Genomic DNA, 22466 nt, shown 5'->3' with positions numbered 1-22466 from the left:
AGTTAGTGAGGTCTCTAGATGCCCAGACTCTCTTTTCTCTTCCTACTTTGTCATGGTTCTGAGGAGAAGTCCTCCGGCCCACACTTGGTTTGTGATCAGCAGTCACATAGCATTATGTTTTTAGGTCAAGTCTATGCGCCCCTGTTGTAACCTCAGCACCCACCTTCATACAGGTCACATATCAATCAATAGTGAGTGAAATGGACAAATGACCTCATCCAATGTCTAGTAACAAGGAACCCAGGCTCACGATCTGTGGCCCACTAGATTAGGGCAGAACTTTGGTTTCCATAAAGATTTTGTAAGGAACTGAAATTCTGCAACTTTGGTATAAGAGGAAAATCATGGGCTTTGAAGCCAGAGAGACCGGGGTCGAATCTCGACTCTGCCAGATCCCACACTTCTGTATGACCCTGGGCAGGTCACTTACCCTCTGAGTCTCCGATTCCTCTTCTATAAAAGAGCAGCCATCATCACAGAGTTGCGATTATGGAATGAGATGAAGTGGTACTTTTCAAACTAGTGCTTAGCCACAAATCTGCTTTTAAAAGAGGGCTTAGAGGAGCAGATGGAGGCAGGGTCAGAGGCCTCCCTGCTGGGCATCCCCATCCCGACACGTGAGTGGCCCCCAAGGGATCTCAAGTCTTTGCCTGACACTGTTTGTGCAATGAACATTCAAGGAGGCAATGAATGTTCAGCTTCTGGTACATCATAGGCTCTCCACAAATGATGGGCCCCTTTCTTTTAAAATGAAATCACACCAAATGAGCCCAGTTCCCCTTTCCCACATAACAACCCTTCAAATATTTGGACACAGCTCTCAAGTCTCCACTGAGTCCACTTTTCCCTGAATAAGCATTCAGGGGGCTGTTAACCTTTCTCACTGGCTTTGACTTGAAGTCCTCTCCTTATCCATCTCCAGCTGGGGTCTCCACATCTCTGCCCAATTCTCTGATGCCTGATCAGAATAGAATAAAGAATCACTCACTCGCTGGGATAAATTCTAGTAGCCAATTTTGAACATTCAAACAGGACTTGATATTTCTCCCCATTTCATCTTATCCTGGTACTTTAGCCAACTGCTCTACCCTGTCGAGCTCTTTCTGCACGCTGTTTGCTGACTGTAGCGACCATCATCCATCTCAAACTCCTGTGACTTTGGTCTTATTCGAGCCATGAATAAGATATAGAAAGATCTGGGAGTAAGATGGAAAGATCTGGGAAGGTGGATGGCACAGACTGATTCTTCCCCACTTTTGGTAACTGCTAAACATCTACACAACTTCCGAAATGGGGAAACCTAGAAACTCTGAGTCTAAATCCACCCCCATGTCCAAAGAAGTGAGTGGCAGAGCTTGGGCCTGAATCAAGGTCTCTTGATTTCTTGCCTGGGGCTCTTTCCTGCATATATATAACTTTATGTGCCAGAAGAGCACATTCATTTAACTACCTCTGTACTCACTCACTGCTGCTGCTGCTGCTGCTAAGTCGCTTCAGTTGTGTCCAACTCTGTGCGACCCCGTAGACGGCAGCCCACCAGGCTCCCCTGTCCCTGGGATTCTCCAGGCAAGAACACTGGAGTGGGTTGCCATTTCCTTCTCCAATGCATGAAAGTGAAAAGTGAAAGTGAAGTCACTCAGTCGTGTTCGACTCTTAGTGACCCCATGGACTGCAGCCTACCAGGCTCCTCCGCCCATGGGATTTTCCAGGCAAGAGTACTGGAGTGGGGTGCCATCGCCTTCTCCAACTCACTCACTAGTTACTCACTAATCACCTTATAATTTGCAACACTGTCCCCAATGGTCTGTTATTATCTCCATTTCACAGATGAAGAAACAGAGCCCTGGAGAGGCTAGAAAGGGACAGAATCAGGACTTGAACTTAGCACATGTCACCCAATAGGTGTTCTCTGTCTGCTGGTCTATCTCACTCAGAGGTGTGCATCCTATGCTGAGGACGGTTCCTCTATCATCCTGACCCCAGTGGGCATCAAGGTGTGACAGTGTTCCTGCAGGAAATAAGGACTAGCCTCCCGTTATGGGTTAAATCATGTTCTCCAGAAAAGATGTGTTGAATCCTCACCCCCTGGTCCCTGTGTATGTGACCTTCCTTGGAAATAGGGTCTTTGCAGAAGTAATCAAGTTAAGATGGCGAGTCCTCAATCCACTATGTCCCATGGGAAGAGCAGAGAGACTCACGGGGACGTGCGACATGAGGGGCAGAGATTAGAATGATGCAGATACAAGCTAAGGATCGCCGGCCACCACCAGAAGCCAGGAAGAAGCAAGGAAGGGGTCTACCAGGAATCTCATGGGGAGCATGGCCCTCCTGACACCTTGAGTTCAGACTTCCAGCCTCTAGAACTGTGACAGAATAAACTTCTGTTGTTGAAACCACCCAGTTGGTGGTGGTTTGTTAGGGCAGCCCTTAGGGGATGAATACACTCCCTGTGTACCAAGTTTGGTCACAGAGTCCAGTCCTCAGGAAGAGCCCTTGGTCCACAGGAGGTGTGAGGTACCCTGAGTGGAGTGAGAGACCTTTGGAGTTGCTGCCCCTACAGGGTCCTGTGTGGGCTTCTCAGGGGGCTCAGCGGGTAAGGAATCTGCCTGCAATGCAGGGGATGTGGGTTTGATCCCTGGGTTGGGAAGATCCCCTAGAGGAGGGCATGGCAACCCACTCCAGTATTCTTGCCTGGAGAATCCCAAGGACAAAGGGGCCTGGCGGGCTATGGTCCGTGGGGTGGCCAAGAATTGGACACGACGGAAGCAACTTAGCATGCATGCACACACGCAGCTGCCCAGGGTCCCCTGGAGAAGGACATCATCTCTGAATGAGGCGGGGAAGGATGCCCCCCTGCCCCGCAACTGCCTCCTGTCTGGTAGCCACCTCGTCATTTTAGACTCACAACTCACTTTCTTGATAAAGCCTTTCCTGATACCCTAGAAAGGATAGCCACCCCTTCTCTGTGCTCCCACTGGCTCTGTTGGCCATGATGATCTTATTTTAATAATAGCTTACTTGTACAGGAAGCTCAGCTCAGTGCTCTGTGATAGCCTAGAGGGTGGGACAGGGGTGGGGTGGGAGGGAAGTCCAAGAGGGAAGGGGATATATGTATGCATATGGCCAATTCACTTCATTGTACGGCAGAAACTAACACAACACTGTAAAGCAACCATACTGCAAAAAGAGAAAAGATAGCTCATTTGTTAGGTTCTTTATGGTGAAGGTCTCGATCTGCTGCATCTGTTCCCCGAGTGCTAGTCTAGGGTCGGATACCTAACAAGGCCTTCACAAAGACTTGGGGGTGTTGTGATGGGGATCTTTCTGTGGGGATCTGTGTTGGCAGTCATCTGCCATCAGGAGGTTTGACTGTATACAAAGATGAATGATGGCGACAGTATCTCTTGGAGCCCAGACTGCTGTTCCCTTAGTGCCTATTCCCACCAAGAGATGAAGGTCACCTTCGTCTGTACCTGCTCAGGTCACCAATGGTGTGTGTCTGGCCCTAGCCCTGTGCATACAGTCACTCATCACCATGACAGCCAAATAGGGTAGCTTGGGAAGCTACTGTCTCCAGTCCAGAGATTTCAAAAAGTAAAGCAAGGCTCAGAAAGTTTATGAGGACTTGCCAAGGTCTACACAGGCCAGGTGTGAATCAGGGGTGGAACTGATGTTGTGCCTGGTGCTGTGAGCCAGCACTTTAAGTGACTGGCTCCAGATAATCCTCAAAACAGCCAAGGAGGCCCACTGGACCAAGGAGGAGGCTGGGGCTCAGAGAAGTTGAATAACATGTCTAAGGAGAGGAACCTAGTACAAGGCAGAGCCAGGATTCGAACCCAGGGTTTGCTGACTCCAAGCAGACCCCAGGTGTCTGACTCATTGGCTCCCGCATGGCAGTCAGTTACCTTCATAAGAAGCCTTGAAGCCCAAGGAGCTGCCACTGCCATCTGTCTGGAAGAGGAGCCACATTTGATGGTTGGTGCTGACGATGAGATCTGGGACCGACGTACCTGTCAGGCTGTCAGGAGAGAGAGATTTAGAGGTGTGAACCCACCGTGGACCCCAACAGAAAGACTGTGTGATGACGGCATCTAAAGGAATATCGAGGAGCCAGGGTCACTCGGGCAAATCCTGGGTCCCAGTGTTGCTGGCTCATGTGCTGGGAGACTCAGGACCGCTCCCCTCTGCACAGGCCGAGCTGCTTCTGCACCACGACTCCCCTCCCCAAACCCCTAGGCTCAGGGGAGAGATCTGTGTCCTCACTTGCATAGGGAGGGATGGCTGGAGCCAGGTCCAATAAAGTGGGTGTCTACACTCCCGAAACCTCCCATCTTTCATGTGAATAGGACTGTAGGGAAGACACGGACAGAAACCCATTTCCCCAGTCAGAACCCAGCCACTCTTTTTAATGAGGCATCTCTTTCCACTCCAGCATGAGAAAGTGAGGCTTTAAGTGCAGCCCCGACCTTGGGCAACACTCCTTTCGAAACAACAAGTTTAGACACAGAGAGGATTCTGATTCAACTTGCATTCATCAGGCACCTACCCAAGCCAGATCATTTCCCTTCCATTATCTCATTTAGTGTCCCCACAGCCCAGCGAGGTAGGGGACGTGTTACCCCCATTGTACAGATGAGAAGACAGAGGTACAGAATGGGCAGTGGCTTTCCCAAGGTCGGCCTGCTGGAGAATGGCAGGGTCAGAGTCCATTACCTAGGCTGGGGTACTCAGAAGAAACCTGACTTCCTTCTTCTGCTGAGATCAGACAAATCTCCAGAACAGATGGGGTGTGGGAGGCTGGGGAGGGGTGGTTAGATTAATGAGCTCTAATCGCTGCTCCACCCTACGGTCTCAAAGCTTGAGGGGGGCTGAGTTGGTTGCAGAGAGATGATCGGTACAACACAAATGCTGTGGGGATAAAGCAGGGATAGACTGCCTAGGATACACTTGCCTGGCCCATGTGATATCCCTGGCCTGGGGACCCTGACATTCTGCAATGATGGGGACCTTGAGATTCTGCAGTGAGTAAGGAATGACACCAGTATAGTGGTGAGTAAGGGAGAAGACAGGCTTCTGCTTTTCTTCTGCTTGACCCAATGATGACAACAAAGGAGTCATTTTGCATTGTTTCCCTGAAGGTTTTTTTTAAATTTATTTATTTTAATTGGAGGACAATCACTTCACAACACTGTGATGGTCCCTGCCACACATTGTTCCTGAAGTTTTGAACTTGACATTGGTCTAAAGAGATCTGAGGGTGGTGGGAGAGTCTCTGGGCTGCTACAGAACTTTCTGGGACCTCATTCAAGCTAGACTGGTGCAGAGACCAGGGTACAAGCCATGGATCTGACATTCGTTTGCTGTGGGACCTTGGGCAAGTGGCTGAGCCTCTCTGCACTTTTTCACTCCATATAAATGAGGGGTTGAATTGTATGATCCCCCAGTCTTTTCAGCTCTGCTGTTCTAAGGTTTTCTCTATGACAAAGCACATGGGGGCATGAAGGAGACAGAGTGGGATCCTGGCCTCTGGGGTACACTGAGCTGATGTATCACACAGGTCAGCACACCAGGGCAGGTGAGTGGTGGGGACGCACTGAGAAGAGGGGAGGTGTTGAGTGTGAAGGCTAAATTATGTGACAGCCTGATGGGGCCACAGAGAACCCAGATATCTGACCAAACACAATTCTGGGTATTTCTGTGAGGGTGTTTCTGGATGAGATTAGCATCTAAAGTAGAACTGAGTAAAGCAGATTGCCCTCCCAATGAAGGTGGGCCTCATCCAATCAGTTGAAGACCTGAATAGAACAAAAAGGTATACTCTCTCCCAAGTGAAAGAGAATGCTTCCTGCCTGCCTGCCTTTCAGCTAGGACACTGTTTGTTCCCGCCCTTCACTTGAACTGAACCTCAGCTTTTCCTGGGTCTTGAGCCTGCTGGCCTTTGCTCTAGAACTCCATCATCAGCTCTGCTGGGTCTCCAGCTTGCTGACTCAGCCTGCAGATCTTGGGACTTGTCAGTTCCCATTATCATATAATAAATCCTTTTCTTCATATGTACATCCTATTGGTTGTTTCTTTGGAGAAGCCTGAATCCTGTTGGCTATTTCTTTGGAGAAGCCTGCTTACCACAGTGGAGAGCAGGCAGTGGGGAGGTTGCCCTTCAGGCTGACATCCCATTCCTTTCTCTCAAGAGATCCCAAATCCCAGCCGTGTCACCTAACATGCCAGGGGACCTAATTCAACTGCTCTAATAGGTCCTTCCTGGTAGATGTGGGGAAGGTATGAGAAGCACCCAGGACAGAACAGCTTCTGGACAAGCCAGATATTATAGAATGGCCATTTCTTGCTCAGCATTATGACCAGAGGGTGTTGGCTAGGAGGGTGTATGGTCATAGCATGGGATGCTATCCTTGACCAAAATTGAAAGACACGTACTCAAGTGCTAGTCCTGCCGCCAACCACCTTTGCACCCCTTGGGCCTCAGTTTCTCCACCTGTTAAATGGGATAATAGCACCTTCTTCACAGGGCTCCTGTGGGAATTGAATGAGATAACTGATGTGTCTGGGCACACAGTAGGCACCGAATGTATGTGAAATCTCCCCTCCTTCTTGGCAGGGGAGGTGGACGAGGTCAGGTCTGTCTATCTGACTCTGGGTCACACACACTGAATAGAAGCATACTCCTGCTTTCAAGTTAGGCTAATCATGATGGACAGAGGACTCAAATGGCCCCCAACAGCTGAGACCTGGTGTAATGAAACCCAGGACAGCCTGACATTATCCTCTCCCTTGACTAGACCATGTCATTCTAACCTTTCTGGGCTCAGAATATGTGGTCACTATGTCCATGTGGTCCCAATTCCCGGAAACCATCCATCTCCCAGACAGTTCTGAGCATGCAGGGAAATTAGCAAAACACTTCCACTACCTCTGTCTGCAGTCAGGCCACCACAGATGTACATGGCCTTGAGGAAAAACTCCTGGTGGCAGAAGCAGGGCCTACATAGATGCACACAGCCAAGTTCAACGCTGCAGGCATACACGCCAGATCTCTATCACCCTGGCTCCCCTAGAGCCAGGGCACACGCCTTCCCTGACCTTTCCTCATGGGGAGTACTCTGTTTTCCTTGTAGGAGTAGAGAGAGATGGGAGGATTGCTGCTGAAATCAGCAGTGCTGCAGGACACCTGTCCTGGCCACAGCAAGGTGGCAGGGAGTGTGGCAGGAAGGCTCAGCAGGCCCATGCCCCCACCCTCAGCCAAGGCACGCGTGCTCCTGCCTTGCCCACCACATGCTCCGTGTCACTCACATGTAGAGCACCGTTTTCTGGTCCCCGTCCTGCCCGCCGTCCCCGACCGTCAGGGTGTCGTAACCCCTCTCCAGGTCAAACTCCTCGAAGGCCAGCTTGATCACCTGCGGAGGGAGCAGGGATTAGGCAGCAGGCAGGGGCCGCTGGGAGAGCCTTCCTTGGCCTTGAAGACAGCAAGAAGCTCCATGTCCCGATGCTCAGAGCACCGTGACACCACCCCATGAAACCCTCCGTCCACACCAAGCACTTCCAGGCCACCTTTTAGAGTGGGAACTTTTTTTCTTCTGGGCCACACAGTCTCTGGGGTTCCCTGATGTTTTCCAAAGTGGATTACAACACATCTGGCCAATTCTGGGGGCTGTCATGGCAACCCCAGGCACATCTGGCCAACTGTGAGATGATTAGACTCTGCCTTCACGCTATAATGCACAGAAATCCCTGTGGAATTGGTGGCAAGTTTTCAGGCCACATGTGGAATCTCAGCTATGTGGTCCCCGGGGACCTGCAGAAGTTTCTCTCAGCCTCTTCTGTGCCCTCTTTTCTCCATTGCATTTTGTCTATTTGTTGAATAAATGAATGTTCCAGGAAAGACATTTCGACAAGATTCTTCTCTCTTACTTGGTTTAGTCCTGCCTGCCACATATATATACTAAAGACCCACCACGTGCCAGCCTAGGAGGCAGGGTTTCAGTGGTCAGCATGACATGATCCCTGCCTTCGGTGAGGGGGGAGAGAGAAAAACAAACTGATAATCACAACCCCAGGTGACAGATGCTACTTGAAGCCTGCAGCTCACCCAGCCTGCGGGGAGGGGAGGAGGGGAGGCTGTTTGTGATGAGGGTGGGGTAGGTCCTGAGAGTTCTGACAGCTCTGGAAGACTGTCAGGTCAAAAGGGGATGCTGGGAGAGGCAGGGGTCAGGTGCAGAAGGCCTGAGCTGTGGCTGAGATGGAACATTCCAGAACAAGCGCTCAGTGTCTATCAGCGCAGGTCTGGAAACTGAACACAGTGGCCAGCTGCCTCACTCCGGGGGACAATGTGATTGGGCCTTCAGTGCAAGGAGGCGACTCAGGAACGTCTGGAACTCGAAAAGGCTGCCTGCGGCCAGGTGCTCATAGCCTCCCCGGCCCCAGACAGCTGAGTTCATCCTGAGGGAGCAGCGGCAGGAGAGCTGTCCACAGGGGCTGACGGGACACTAGGTGCTGGAGGAGAACATTGGTCTGGCGGCTTGCGTGGAAACTGACACAGCAGCAGTGAAGCCCGGGTGGTGAGGATGGTTCCAGGCTTCAGGGGCAGTGAGGTGAGCAATGCAGGAGGGTGATGCAGACGGAAGAGAGAGTCAGGTCCTGGAGTGTTTAGGGTTTGTGATTGATGGATGTGGGGACTGAAGGAGGGCTGGTTGGGGATGACCTGCATATTCCCGGCTGGGGCAATTGGGGTGGTGGGTGGTGGTGCCATTCACGAAGACAGGATGCTCAGAGTCGCCTCACCTAAGCATCTCAGCTGGTCCTCTTTCTGTCTGTTTCAGTTTCGTTTCAATCTGATGAAGATCTTCAGTCTCCCCGTAGGGAGGCTGAAAGTGCTTCTTTGTTTTCTCTTCTGCTACTCGAGGAGTAAAGAATTCCCGTGGATAGATTTTCCTATGGCTGTGCAGGCTTCTGCTGTCCAAACCAAACAGCACGGCAGAGCCTCACCCCAGGGTGCTCTCGGGGTCCCAGGAAGGAAACCTCTGCTGTGCTTGTGTGTGAGCCCAGTACTGCCCATGCAGGGCCCTCGGCACCAGGCCTGGGATCCACAGTGAGGAGCTGCAGACAGGACAGGGAGGAGGGGTGACACTGTCTGGGAGGAGGCCACAGGAGGCTTCCTGGAGGACATGAAGCCCAGGCTGAGTTTGGGAGGTGGGCTGGAGGAGTCCAATAAATGGAGAAGGAAGGGAAAGTGATCCAAGCAGAGAGAGGAGCAGGAGCAGAGGTGTGGGGTGCATGACATGTCCAGAAACTCCGGGTGGATCTGGAGTTGTGTGGCTGAGAGGGAAGCAGAGGGTGGGGACACGAGACAAGCAGGAGGAGCCGGATGAGGAAGCGCTGGCTGTCATATCCCAGACTTGGGCTCTGTCCTCCAGCAAGAGAGGTAAGTGAAGGTGTGGGGTGAGATTTTTGTTTTAGGAGAAATGGCATTGAGGGCTGGTGGAAAATGTCTGGGCTGCACAGAAGTGTGATCCTGAAGCAGTGGTTGGGGGCTGTTAGAAAACACAGGATGGAGGGACTAGAGGTACTGACCTAGAGCAGAGAGACTTGAGGGCAGAGGCAGGGGCAGCAGCAGCAACCCTGCCTGGCCCCGTCCAAGGGCAGAAAGTGGAGATAAGAGGCACTGAAAACCAACTCTGTGACTGTCAGAACTGTCCCACAATGAAAAGGACTGTGTTCAGAGGTAGTGAGCACCCCAATCATTGGTGATAAGTATCATGAGGAGGGGATTCCTGCTTGGGACTCTCAGATAGTTTCAACAAAAATACTAGACCCTCCTGATAAAAATCCTTGTTGGCTATATAGACATGTATTCCACTGAGCAATCTACAGTGAGTGGGGAAGCCTTTGTTATCGTTGTTTAGTTACTAAGTTGTGTCTGACTCTTCTGTGATCCCATGGACGGTAGCCCACCAGGCTCCACTATCCATGGGATTCTCCAGGCAAGAATACTGGAGTCAGTTGCCATTTCCTTCTCTATGAGATCTTCCGTACCCAGGGCGCAAACCCATGTCTCCTGCATTGGCAGGTGGATTCTTTACCACTGAGCCACCTGGGAAGCCCAGGGGGGAAGCCTTCATCCCTCTAGCTTTCTCACCAGGTAGGCAAGCTCATTTCCCATGTTCCCTGATGACCAATCATCATTGGATCATCTAGTCAGGCTGGAACTGGCTTCCTATCTCTTACTGTCCCTAGTCCTGCCCTACAGAATGATGTTGCCATTTCCTAGCCTGGTACATAAGGAAGGACCCTTGGCTCCTGCTCCCTGCTGCCATCCCATCGTACTGCCTACGTAGCATTCTCTCATGCCAGCCCATTCATGATCCTGGTTTGCACAGTCCCCTCCCTTGTCCCCGGCTCCCCTAGCAACATCTCCACATCCTTGAGCTCTCGTCCAAGGGCTCCCTGATTGCCCGTCCTCTCTTCTCTGTGTCAGGACTTACCTGCTGTACTGTGACTGAGCTCTTTACCTGGTCTTCCACTACTTCATGAACTTCCTGGAGGGCAGGGGCCAGGTCTCATGGCCTTTGACCTGCCAGAACCTGTCAGTGTGCCAGGCACATGCCAGGCGCTCAGACCCTGCTGAATAGGAGAATACTTTCCAAACCCTTCCTGAGCCTCAAGCATGGACGGATCTCCAGGCTCTTGGATCTCTCATAGGAGACACCATCTAGAACAAAGGTTGGCAGACTGCTCCTGTCAAGGGCCAGGTAATAAGTATTTGCACCTGAGCATTTTATATGATGTCTGTTGCAACGACCCCTCTTGCTGTTGTAGCATGAATACAGCCGTGGCTGCATATGTTCAGACAGCATGCACAGCCATGATCCACGTACATTGATATGTATGCCAATGAGTGTGGCTGTGTCCCAATAAAATTTAGTTTACGAAAATAAGCAATACACTGGATTTGGCTCAAAGGTGGTAGTTTGCCGACCCCTGGTCTAGGAGATTCTTTGAGATACTTAATCACAGTTTTTGATTATCTTCTCTTGAGAGACTTCGTCACAAGAGCGACACCTATAATGTGCTTGACTGTTCTGAGTATTTTACAAACCTCAACTCACTAAAGACTCATGGCAGCCATGGCCACTGTGAAGACCTCCATTTTACAAATGGGAAAGGCCAGGCATAAAGAGGTTAGGCAACTCACCTAAGACCACACAGCTAAGTAGTAGACCTGGGACCCATCAGGCAGAGGCCAGGCCCTTACCACCCTGCTCTACTGTCTCATAGCATTGCAGGGAGGTCTCAGGTCCATACGATGGGGGCCGTGACTTATCCTCTCAACCTTCCCTAAGCTCTTTCTCTGGATCCCAGCTGCTCAGCCAACGCTTGCTCATAAAATACTCTAAGGCCAGCTGTGCCTTCTGCAGACCCAGGGGCCTGGCCTCCGCAGGGAGAAATCAGGGTCCTGCCTGTACATTCTTGCCACCATCACCCCTTCCGGGAAGCCCCAGGTCACCAAGCCAGTGCCAAAAAAGGGAGTATGTGATTACTATGTCCATGATGGGAAAACATCGCTTTGCAGGCCAGAACCCAGAGCCATAAAATGTCTCACATCACCGAGTAGAGCACCATTGACGTGAGCTGCATTTTAGAGCATCTGACCCCAACGTGGAACCTGATTACACCGAGCAGTCAGCACAAAATACTCAGTGTTGAAGCCTTGGGACGGGCCCCCGGTGTGCAGTGTGCTGGGGCTTTCATTTGTTCCCCTCTTCTCTCTGGCCTTTGTTTAAAGACAGGATCCTGTAATGATTCATTAACTAACATGCAGATGAGTGAAGCTGGCAAAGTGTCTTTCTAAGGCAGGAGAGTGGCAGCACATGAAACAGGCGTGATTAAAGAGGCACCTGTGTGCACAGCTCAGACACCCAATTTGCACCCATTAGATAAATGAATAAAAGAGCCCTTCGCTAGGAGGTAATTACTGAGGACCCACCATGTGCCGAGCACCGAGCTAGCTGCAGCTTGTAAGTTATCTCACTTGTCTGACAATGTGGAGCAGAATCTAAATGCCAAAGGCATGGTACAGATGGTGAGTGCTGGAGGACGGCAGAGGAGGGAGAGATGAAAGGCGGCCACACAGAGGAGGTGGGCGTGCTGGGCCCTGCAGGCAGAGAAGGGTGTGGGCTCCATCCCAGAGATGCTCAGGGAACGAGGACCAGCAAGGGCAGCTGGGGGTGGTGAGGGGAGGAGACAGCAGCCTGGCTGAGTCTGCAGTTGGCTTTTGCCTGGCAGGCCAGAGCAGGTAGCCTGGACTTGAGGGTGAAGATGGGGGGAGGCTGTCACTCAGCATGGAGGGAGGGGCTGGGGGCAAAGAGACCTGCCAGGAGGCCAGTCCAGGGTCCAGCAGTGGCAGGAGGGCTTCAGGGAGCCTGTGTTCACTGCAGGTTGGTGGAGGAAGTTGAGTCCTGGAGACTGCACCCCTCAAGACCTTGCTGCCTTTCCCAAGAACTGTGGCGGATGGGAGTGGGACCATGGAGGTTGCCCACCCTGGGCCTGGAGGACATTCCTTGCTTCCTGAGCATCATCCAGGACCAGCTAAAGACAGGAATCCCAGTCTTGTCAGCCTGTGCCCAAGGTTTCAGTGTGGCTGCAGAGGATGTGACCGCTCTTAGGCATGTTTTGGGAAGTGCCAAGAGATCTAGACTGAGATTGTTTCGTCCAGTGACTGCATTTCTATAACTGTCTCCTAGCTAGGCTCCAGTCCGCTGCCCATCCTTCACTCTGAACCCCAAACTCTGTGCTGCACGACCCTTTTAGAGTGAGGGTTGGGTAACCATGGTTCTTGGGCCAAATCAGGCCTGAGGCTTGTTTTTGTTTGGCACCTTGAGCTAAGACATATTCTTACATGTTTAAAGGGTTAAAAAATAAGTAAAGCACTACAAAGAAGGGTATGCAACAAAAGCCTCACATAGTCCTCAAAGTCTAAAATATTTATAATCTAACTCTTAGCAGAAAGTTTGCTGACCTCTGACCTAGAGCAGTGGTTTTCCAACAGGGTTCTCAGGAACCCCAGGGGTCCATAAAGATACTAAAGGGGCACAAACAAAGGGGGGAAAAGACCAGAATGGCCTGGATCTTGCTCCAACCAAAGCAGTTCCTTTGGATCTAGTTCATGGTTGGGATTCTGTGGCAGACACAGATAATGGTTCACTCCCTGTCCCTCCCACTGCTTACCATTCTTAATAGAATGCTGGCTGTTGAAATGTGGCAATGGACCTGGCTAAGAGCAGAGCTAAGGATAGGGAAGTGACAGGATTCTGGGCAGTGGGACATGAGCTGAGGCGTCCTCAGGGCATTTTCCCACCTTTCTCCTTGCTTTCCTGGAATACAGATGTGAGGACAGAGGTGGAGCAGCCTTCTTGTGATCATGAGGATAAGAGCAAAGAAAGACAGAGGGAAAAATAGGAGGTGCTCAAGACACTGAGAAAACTGCTAACCCAGCCCTGGAGTCTTCACTTCTGGACCCCTGGAATGTGGGAGAAATAATCTGTGTTTTGTATAAGCTTCTGTGGAGCTTTCTGCTACTCACAGCCAATCACAACCTAATGACTGTGGGTTCTGAAGAAAGGCTTTCATTACCATAGAAAAATTCATCAGCTCTTGACCCTCAGGATAAAGTTCAGTTTCCTGGCATGGAAACCCTAGACTTCTCATGACCTGCCCTTGGCCCTTCCCACCTAGTCAGAGCCCCTCTGCAATCCTCTGCCCCAGGCCTGCTTCCCTATTCCTCCTCAGAGCACTGGCTCCTGAGGGGTGACCTTGGCTTCCCCAACCCTCCGCCTTGGGTTCCTAATGCCCTGGGGCAGCCTGACTCTTAGCTCCAAGAAAGGAAGGGAATTCCCTTTCCCCGGGCATGGACTGCGTGGTAACTCCTGCAGGGGTCTTGCTGAGGGCCCAGGGCAGGGCTGGAGAACTGGTTCTTGGCAGAGGAGGAGGGGAGGCCGGTGAAAGGCTGGCCTGAACCCTCAAGAATTCAAGCACAGAGGTCTTCAGCATCTTTGAGAAATGCTTTCGAGGAGTTTGGGTAAGAAAGCCCAAGGGCAAAGACTGAGAAGGTTCAGAGGTTGTGGAACTTTGGCCAGTACCTCAAATTGAATTTTGGTGGCTCTGAGAGTAGTAAGCCCTTTCATGCATTCATTCACTAGTTGGTTGATGGATTTATTCAACTGTTAATATGCCCTTGCCCAGTGCTGGGTTTTGAAGAAGCAACAGAGCCAAGACAAATGTGAATACCACCCCAAGACCTCACAGTCTAGAAGAGGAGACACACAGGTCCATGGGGAACACAGCGCAGGGTGGTGAGTACTGAAGTCAGGGCAGCTGGGGATGCGGCAGGTGCGAGGGGCATAAAGTCCCATCGAGAGGAGGGAGCAGGCTTTGTCTTCACAGAGGAAGGCGCGTGGGGACCCACAGCCAGCTCTAGGGGAAGGGGGATGCCAAGATATGCTGGGAAGTGAGGACAACTGTGGAAAGGAAAGGGATCTGGGTGAGGACCTGCAGGAGGCCCTCAACGGGTCCCTCTAGAGCTGCCCACTCACGAGGAATTAGTTGCAGGGGCGATTAGGGAAAACCTCTCTGATCTCCAGCCGGCATCTTGCACGGGGCCCAGAACAGAACACATAGGAGTAAATGTTTGCTGAATGAATAAGTGAGTGAACAAATGGGCCAGCACAGAGGTTCCTGACATTTGCACGAGAGAGTGACGGCTGCCTGGAGAGTTCTTTCTCAGTTCTCTGGGTCTACAAAGGGAAGAGTGACACGGCTAATCCCCAAAGAGTGAATAATCGAAACACTGTTCTCTTCGGCTTTGAAGTTCATGAAATGCGCTCTCCCTCTCCCTCCCACCTCGCTCGTTCTCTCCTGCCTGCCTTTTACTTCTTTTCTAGCACAGGTGGATTAATGTCCTAATCAAACGCAGTGAGGATCGTACGCAAATTGCCTCATGTGGCCTGATTTCATACCAAGAAGCTGTGAAAGGAAGGCAGGTGTATGCAGGTAGGGGGCACCGACTCAGGCCTGGGTTTCAGTTCCGACCACGAAAATTTCATCAGCCACGTCCTTTCAGAGGCTAAGCTGGAAGGTCCTAACAGGAGGAGGCTCTGGGGCCCAGCGTGGGTGGGGCCATGCCTGAGGAGCTGTCTGACCCAGGGACAGGTCTCCTCCAGCACTTGGTAATGTATCCAAACACCTGCGGATCTCCTCCTCTGTACTGGGGGCTGTGCTAACTGCGGGAGAGAGAAACCAACGCCACCCCTGCTTTGCGGGGCTCTCCTGAGCTATGAGGGAAAGAGATTCTAAACCCAGTGCAACATCATATGCACAAACAGAAGAGGCTGACGAAGTGCTGGAGGAACAGAGGCAGCACTAAGACCTGGTGGGGTTTGGAAGGCTTCTCTGCAGAGCGGAAGTCTGAACTGTGTCTCAAAGGCGGATAGGAATTTGCATGGAGGAGAAGGGCAGATACACTGGGGGAGGATGTGCGGGACAGAGGTCTTAAAGGGCCAGCTGTGTCTATGAACCAGGAGTGCAGTGTGGCTGAATCCAGGATTGCCTGGGGACAGGTGGGCAGGAGGGCCCTGTGTGCTTTGCTGGGACAGAAAGGGGTTGTTTTCTCTCATATAAGCTGAACTGGTCAGAACCACAGGGATGCTCTTTAAAAGTGCAAGTTCCAGGTTCTTATCTCACCTCCACTAATCAGACCTTTGAGGAAAGGATTTTAGAATTTATGTCTTTAAACTCTCTCCAGGTATTTCTGATGATTGATCAAATTTGGGAAATATTATTGTGGGCAGAATGACTACAAATACTAAGACAGCCCAACTAGCCGAGGCAGGTCTCCTGTTTCTCCAGGCCGTCCCCGTCCAAGCAAGAAGGTGGAGCTGTGCCCCCAGCAGAGCGGGCCGGCCTCACTTGCTCTGAGCTGCGGTTCCTCTTCCCTGAATCTGCCCAACTTCTGGGAGGACGACAGGGTGGTGTTTGTTGTTTTATTCTTAGTTCACGGAGGAGAGACACACCCTTCACCGGCCTCTGCAATCAGACTGTCAATTCTTGTTCCCACAGGGTAGAGCTGCTCAGCCCATCACACTCAGTTGAGGCTGGCATCGTGACATAGGTTCTTGGCCATTCCCATGCCAGGTCATCGCTGGACCTTGTTTGGGGCTTCTGTTCACCCTTGGAGGCCCCAGTCACTGGAACATTCCCATCTCCCTCTCAAGCTCAAAGGAGATGAAATAGCCACACTTACACTCAGGCGCCAGGGATGTGTAACCATTCCTGGATTATAAGGAGACCAAAGGGACATGTGTCGTACTAAGTCAACCTTGAAAATGCATCCTAATATACAGTAGGTGCAGACAAATACTGCTTGATTCCATTTATGCGGGGTGCCTACAATAGCCAAATTCATAGAATCAGAAAGTACAAGGGTAGATGTCAGGGGCCAGGCGTGGAGGGTGAGTAGCGGGAGTTGGAATGTAGAGTTTAATGGGGCTAGAGTTTCAGTTTAGCAAAGTGAAAAATTTGGGAGATGGATGATGATAAGAGATGTACAACCATGTGAATGTACTTACTGCCATTGAACTGTGCAATATTATTAAATAATAATAAAACAAATATGATTAAAATAGTATGTTTTATATCATGTGACTTTTGCCACAATAAAAAAAATTTTTTTTAGAAGAGACACATGTCCTTTTCTACAGACACATATTCTACAGGCAAAACTCTCAGCCCCTTTTCACTACGGTATTTTTCCTCACCTGCTTCTTGTGAAAGGAGCTGCTGCATTCTCAGTCCAGTTTGCCTCTCACTCACTCCAGGTCCTTCACTCCCCATCCTCTAATCCTACATCGTCACTCTCTTCCTCTGTGCTTGCTTTGTGCTCAGTCTACAACCGCATTCAAAATCCCAATCTCCTGAACAACAAACATCCTAAGTAGCCCAGAGCTTTCTGTTCACCTAACCTCCCTCACGTGCCCTTGCTCCTGCCCTCCCTTTACCACAAAGTTGTCCAAAGGGCTGTCCACATGCCTGGCCTCTATAGAACCCCCTCCCCATCCATGTGCTCCCCACCCACTTCTGCTCAGTTCAATTCAGTCGCTCAGTCATGTCTGACTCTTTGCAACCTCATGGACTGCACGCCAGGCCTCCCTGTCCATCACCAACTCCCAGAGCTTACTCAAACCCATGTCCATTGAATTGGTGATGCCATCCAACCATCTCATCCTCTGTCATCCCCTTCTCCTCCTGCCTTCAATCTTTCCCAGAATCAGGGTCTTTTCCAATGAGTCAGTTCTTTACATCAGGTGGCCAACGTATTGGAGTTTCAGCATCAGTCCTTCCAATGAACATTCAGTACTAATTTCCTTTAGGATTGACCGGTTGGATCTCTTTGGAGTCCAAGGGACTCTCAAGAGTCTTCTCTAACAGCACAGTTCAAAAGCATCAATTCTTCAGTGCTCAGCTTCCTTTATGGACAACTCTCACATCCATACATGACCACTGGAAAAACCATAGCTTTGACTAGACGGACCTTTGTTGGCAAAGTAATGTCTCTGCTTTTTAATTTGCTGCCCCACAAAGCACCGCCAAAAGATCTTCTTCCAAGGCCAAAGCCAACAGTCTCTTTCCAGTCCTTTTCCAACAAGATGTTTTTCAGCATCACCACCGTCAGACATATCCTGATTGGAAACCTCTTGCTTTTGCAACTCGATTCTCCTATCAACGGCTCTTTCTCTGCTTCTTTCACTGGATCTCAGTCATCTGTAAGGATTGTGTTCCCAGACTCATTCTGAATCTTTTCAATCTCTTTGCTCTTTCCAAGAAGCGTTGTTCATTCCTTACGCTTGTTCCCAACTGTGTGTCGATGCAATGATACCCACATCTCTCTCCTGAACCCAGATTTATTCACTTTTCAACCAGTGTATCTAAATGTCATCGGATGAAACACAGGCACTCCAGAGGCACCATGTCTCCCTCTTGACTGCTACCAAGCTTGCTCCTCCTCTTGTATTTCCGTTGAAAGCCTCCCATTAGTCCAAGTGAGAAAACATGGAGTCGTCGTCTATTTGGTCATTGAACAAATGTTTCCTGAGTGTCTACTGTATGCCAGACACTATGGCGGTCACTTGGGACACGATAGTGAATGAGGCCTCTCCTTCTCCCTCGTTCACACATCCATCCACCACCAAGTCCCATTTCATTCCCTAATGAGTGTGAAAGTCGCTCAGTCATGTCTGACTCTTTGAGACCCCATGCACTGTATAGTCCATGGAATTCTCCAGGCCAGAATACTGGAGTGGGTAGCCTTTCCCTTCTCCAGGGGAGTCTTTCCAATCCAGGGATTGAACCCAGGTCTCCCTCATTGCAGGTGGATTCTTTACCAGTTGAGCCACAAGGGAAGCCCTTGTTCCCTAGATCTCTCTTAAATCTGTCTCCCCTTCCATGTTTCCTATGCCTTGGTTGATGACCCCATTTTTCTTACTTGGGTATCTGCTTCAGCCTCCTAACTGGTCTAACTCCCTTCAATATCCCTCTCTAATATCTCCACTGCTGCCACAGTAATCCTTCAAAAATTCTTTCTGCTATTGCTCTGGTACAGAAAACAGAGTGGCCCTCATTGTTCCCAAGGCTTATCCCAGTGCTCCAAGTCCCAACCCCTCCCATCAACTCTGAGACCATGTTCCATCCAATGGTACAGCACATCTACTTAAGTTCATGGGCAATGGACCCAGAAAGACTGGCTTTAAAGCCCAGTGCCGCCACTTAATACTGATTATGTGCTGTGACCAAGTTTCCTAACCTTTAACTTGTCCATGATTCAGGTTTTTCATCCACCAAATGGGTATTTTAAAACTTAATTATTTGTGCTATGAAGAGAATGAAATAAAGTCATTTACACAGAAGGCCTAGTTCAGTTCTTGGCATATAACAGGCATAGATAAGAGATAGCTATTACTATTATTACAAATAGCCTAACACTTCTACTCTTAGAAATCTGTTTCAGAATAAAACCTAAGCCTCTATATCAAGCCTGCGGGTTCACCTTGATCTGGATCTTGCAGACTTTCCAGCCTCACCTTGATATAGGCATGTTGAGTTATTTTCAGTTCTAAGAGACTGTCCCAAGCCTCAGTGGCTCGGCACCCAAACTTCAGTGCCTTGGCACAGGTGTCTACTCCGATGTCCTCATCCTTCAAGACCCTGTTCAAATGTCACCGCCTTTGTGCCAAGTTCCCCGGCCTTCCATTAGTGTCTCTTTTCTAGATTTTCCATCACACTCTGGACACAGCTCCATTAGCGCTTGTCAGAACTCTAGCTTCACGTTTCTACCCATCCTCCTCTCCTGCGTGCACGTTTCTCAAGGGCAGAGATCATACCAACGATCAATGAATGAATAAATGCTAAGCTCTTGAAACATACTGTGAACGTGGAAAGGCTGTGATTTTTGCTGAAGGAGATGTCCCCAAGGTGACCAGACAGGCAGTCCTTGAATGCACTGAATCTCTCCTGTTGGCTGCTGAACAGCGGTAGGAATACACTATGCATTTTCTCTGCTGTTTGCAGGAAGGCAGCTCCTACCTTTCAGTCTCAGACTTTGAGTTTCTAGACTTATAATCTCCTTTCTGCATTGTATGCTCTTGGCTCTCCTCCTGGGTTGTGTCAGTGAGGAACCCCCTTCAGTCTTCCTGGGCTTCCCTAGCACTACCTGAAGCCCACTAAGAACCCATGAAGATCCCACGAAGAACATCCTTCTGTATAACCTAACTCTGAGGCAGTGCCTTTTAGAGGGACTGGCTTCAGAAACCCAGGCTGGAGTGACCTCTTGCATGGCATGTGGGGTGGTGAATAATATGGGGCCATTGACCTCCACACACCAGCCAAGGTTAGGTCTTCTGAGGGCTAATCAGACTGTTGCTCAAAAAATTTTCAGGACTTTCCTATGCTTCACCCTCTACCCCATCTTCAGATTCAAAAGCAAACATAGATAAGCATCTGTAGTTCTTTAACAATGCCCATGATATAGCCCTCTAGTTAACAACTTAACAACTTCAAGGTCCTTCTTCTGGGTTAGCCTCCATTTCTACCCCTATTTGGCCGAAGCATCCTTTTTCACTGACTAGGTTCATCATCAAATGGTTTGATAAAATATGATTCTTTATTTGCAAAATGACTTGTAGAGGAAATCTGTCTCCAGTGTTCCAAGTATTGTGGTCCTAAGCACTTTTGAGCAAACAGTTTTAAAATGTTGAGTAAAATTTAAAAAGAAAAAAAGCTTTTTACAAGTTAATAAATGTTATAAACTGAATTATATTGCCCTAAAACTCATATGTTGAAGCCCAAACCCTCAATATGATGATATTTAGAGATGGGACCTTTAGGAAGGTGACTAAAGTTAAATGAAGTCAAAGCATGGGGCCCTACCAGTGGGATTGGTGTCCTCAAAACAGGGGAGGAGACAGCAGAACGTTCCTCTCTGCATGTGCACAGAGAACGCAGGAAGACATACTGAGAAGGAGGCCATCTGTGGGGTCATCTATGAGCTGGGAGTAGATCTCACCAGAAACCAAGTTTGCTGGCATCTTGATCATGGACCTCTAGCCTCTAGAACTGTGAGAAACTAAATGTCTCTTGTTAGAGCCACCCCATCTGTTATATTTTGTTATGGAAGCCCAAGACTAGGATGGCAAGACCTCTCAGAGTCTAATCCCCAGTGAATGTAGAGATACAAAAAGTGATTTGGAGCATGAAGCACATTTTTAAAAACTGGTGAAGTAGAACTTTGATTTTCAGGGCCTTGTGGAGAAGAGGGAGCAGGAGACAAAGGTCAGGGCCCCCCAAGGTTGGGAACTTTCAGATGATATCCCTGAACAAGGCTGAACTGGTTAAAGTTGCACCCTTAGTGTGAGGTTGAGCTAGAAATAAGCCTACTTCCTTCTCATACAGCTCTGCTAACCTCTGGGTAGATCTGAAGGCTGATCGTTTATTTCAGATTTTGACACTGAATGACAGCAAATAGAAAACTTCCTCTGAGACTCTCTCATGATAAATCTGTTTTCATATGGGTTTGCAGCCTTCAGATTACTTGGGTGGTTTGAAACCTTCATACTGAGAATTTAATCTGAAGAGATTGCTGACTGCTAATGGCCCCAAGCACAGAGCAGTAACAAATACACCAGTTTCTACCCAAATCTCAAAGAATTCCCCCACAGTTTATGATTCTAACCACACAGTCAAAAATTATACAACAAAGAGGCAAGGGGTGAGAAACAGCAGGCAACAGAGTGAACCTTGCAAAGGTTTCATATACTGAGATTAAGAGACACAGAATATAAAATAAATGTCCTCAATATATTTAAATGACTTAAATATATGTAAGGAGCCAGAGACTATAAAATAAACTCAAAAGCAATCAAAAAACTAAATAAGCTTTCATAAATGCAAAATACTAATATTTGAAATTAAAATGAATCTTTAGAGAATGATCAACAGAGGTTAGACATAACTGATCGAGAATTCTTGAACAGAATGAGAGAAAATGATAGAGGTTAAGAAAAGAAGATAGAATGAGACTCATTAACATGCCTTGTCAGACTTCCAGAAGCAGAAAAGAGAATAAAGGAGAGACAACAGTTGAAATGGCAATAGCTAAAAATTTTTCCAAACTGATGAAAGATGCCATCCATAGATTCAAGAAGTTTAATGAAATCAAGTAGGATAAATACCAAAATATCCACAACTGTAAAACACTAAAAACAGGCAGTAGGATAGAAAGAGATGAAAAAGTCTAAGTCATTTTATGAGGCTAGCAATATCTTCAGCTTCCCTGGTGGCTCAGAGGGTAAAGGGTCTGCCTGCAATGCAGGAGACCTGGGTTTGATCCCTGAGTCAGGAAGATCCCCTGGAGAATGGAATGGCAACCCACTCCAGTACTCTTGCCTGGAAAATCCCATGGACAGAGTAGCCTGGTAGACTACAGTCCATGGGACTGCAAAGAGTTGGACACGACTGAGCGACTTCACTTTCATTTTAGCAATATTTTGATATAGAAACCTGGCAAGAGTGTGTGTGTGTGTGTAATGTATATAGAATATATTTTATTTTGTTAAATCTGTAATATATAACAAAACAGAAGCAAAATGACTATGTAAAATGCTAGCAATTCAAATATAGGTATATTTAAAAAATGATAATACTAAATGACCAGGTTGGGTTTATCCCAGGAATACAGAGTTGGCTTAACATCAGAAAAATTAAAGTGGAATTCACCACACAGGAGAATAAAGGAAAAAAATCATATGATTATATCAATAGATGTAGAAAGATGCTCAATAAGAGTCAACATCCATTCACAATACAAGCTTTTAGTAAACCAGGATTAGAAAGGAACTGTAAATTAAAACAAA

At 48.9% G+C, this 22466-nt stretch overlaps 1 protein-coding gene across 2 annotated transcripts in view; it reads right to left on the bottom strand.

Moving 5' to 3' along the window:
* The window catches only part of CSMD2 (CUB and Sushi multiple domains 2), a 683179-nt gene that overhangs the window by 280145 nt on the left and 380568 nt on the right, over positions 1-22466 (bottom strand). For both annotated transcript variants that reach the window (XM_055586466.1, XM_055586467.1), the window contains exons 11-12: positions 7306-7409; positions 3906-4018 (exon numbers count right to left, since the gene is read on the bottom strand). In XM_055586466.1, the coding sequence (XP_055442441.1) occupies positions 3906-4018; positions 7306-7409 (217 nt within the window). The remainder of the gene's footprint in view (positions 1-3905; positions 4019-7305; positions 7410-22466) is intronic.

This window comes from Bubalus kerabau, chromosome 6, assembly GCF_029407905.1.
Source record: "Bubalus kerabau isolate K-KA32 ecotype Philippines breed swamp buffalo chromosome 6, PCC_UOA_SB_1v2, whole genome shotgun sequence".
In the NCBI taxonomy this organism is placed as follows: Eukaryota; Metazoa; Chordata; class Mammalia; order Artiodactyla; family Bovidae; genus Bubalus; species Bubalus kerabau.
The sequence above is the reverse complement of the archived record's forward strand: the minus strand, read 5'-3'. Positions and strand labels throughout refer to the sequence as shown.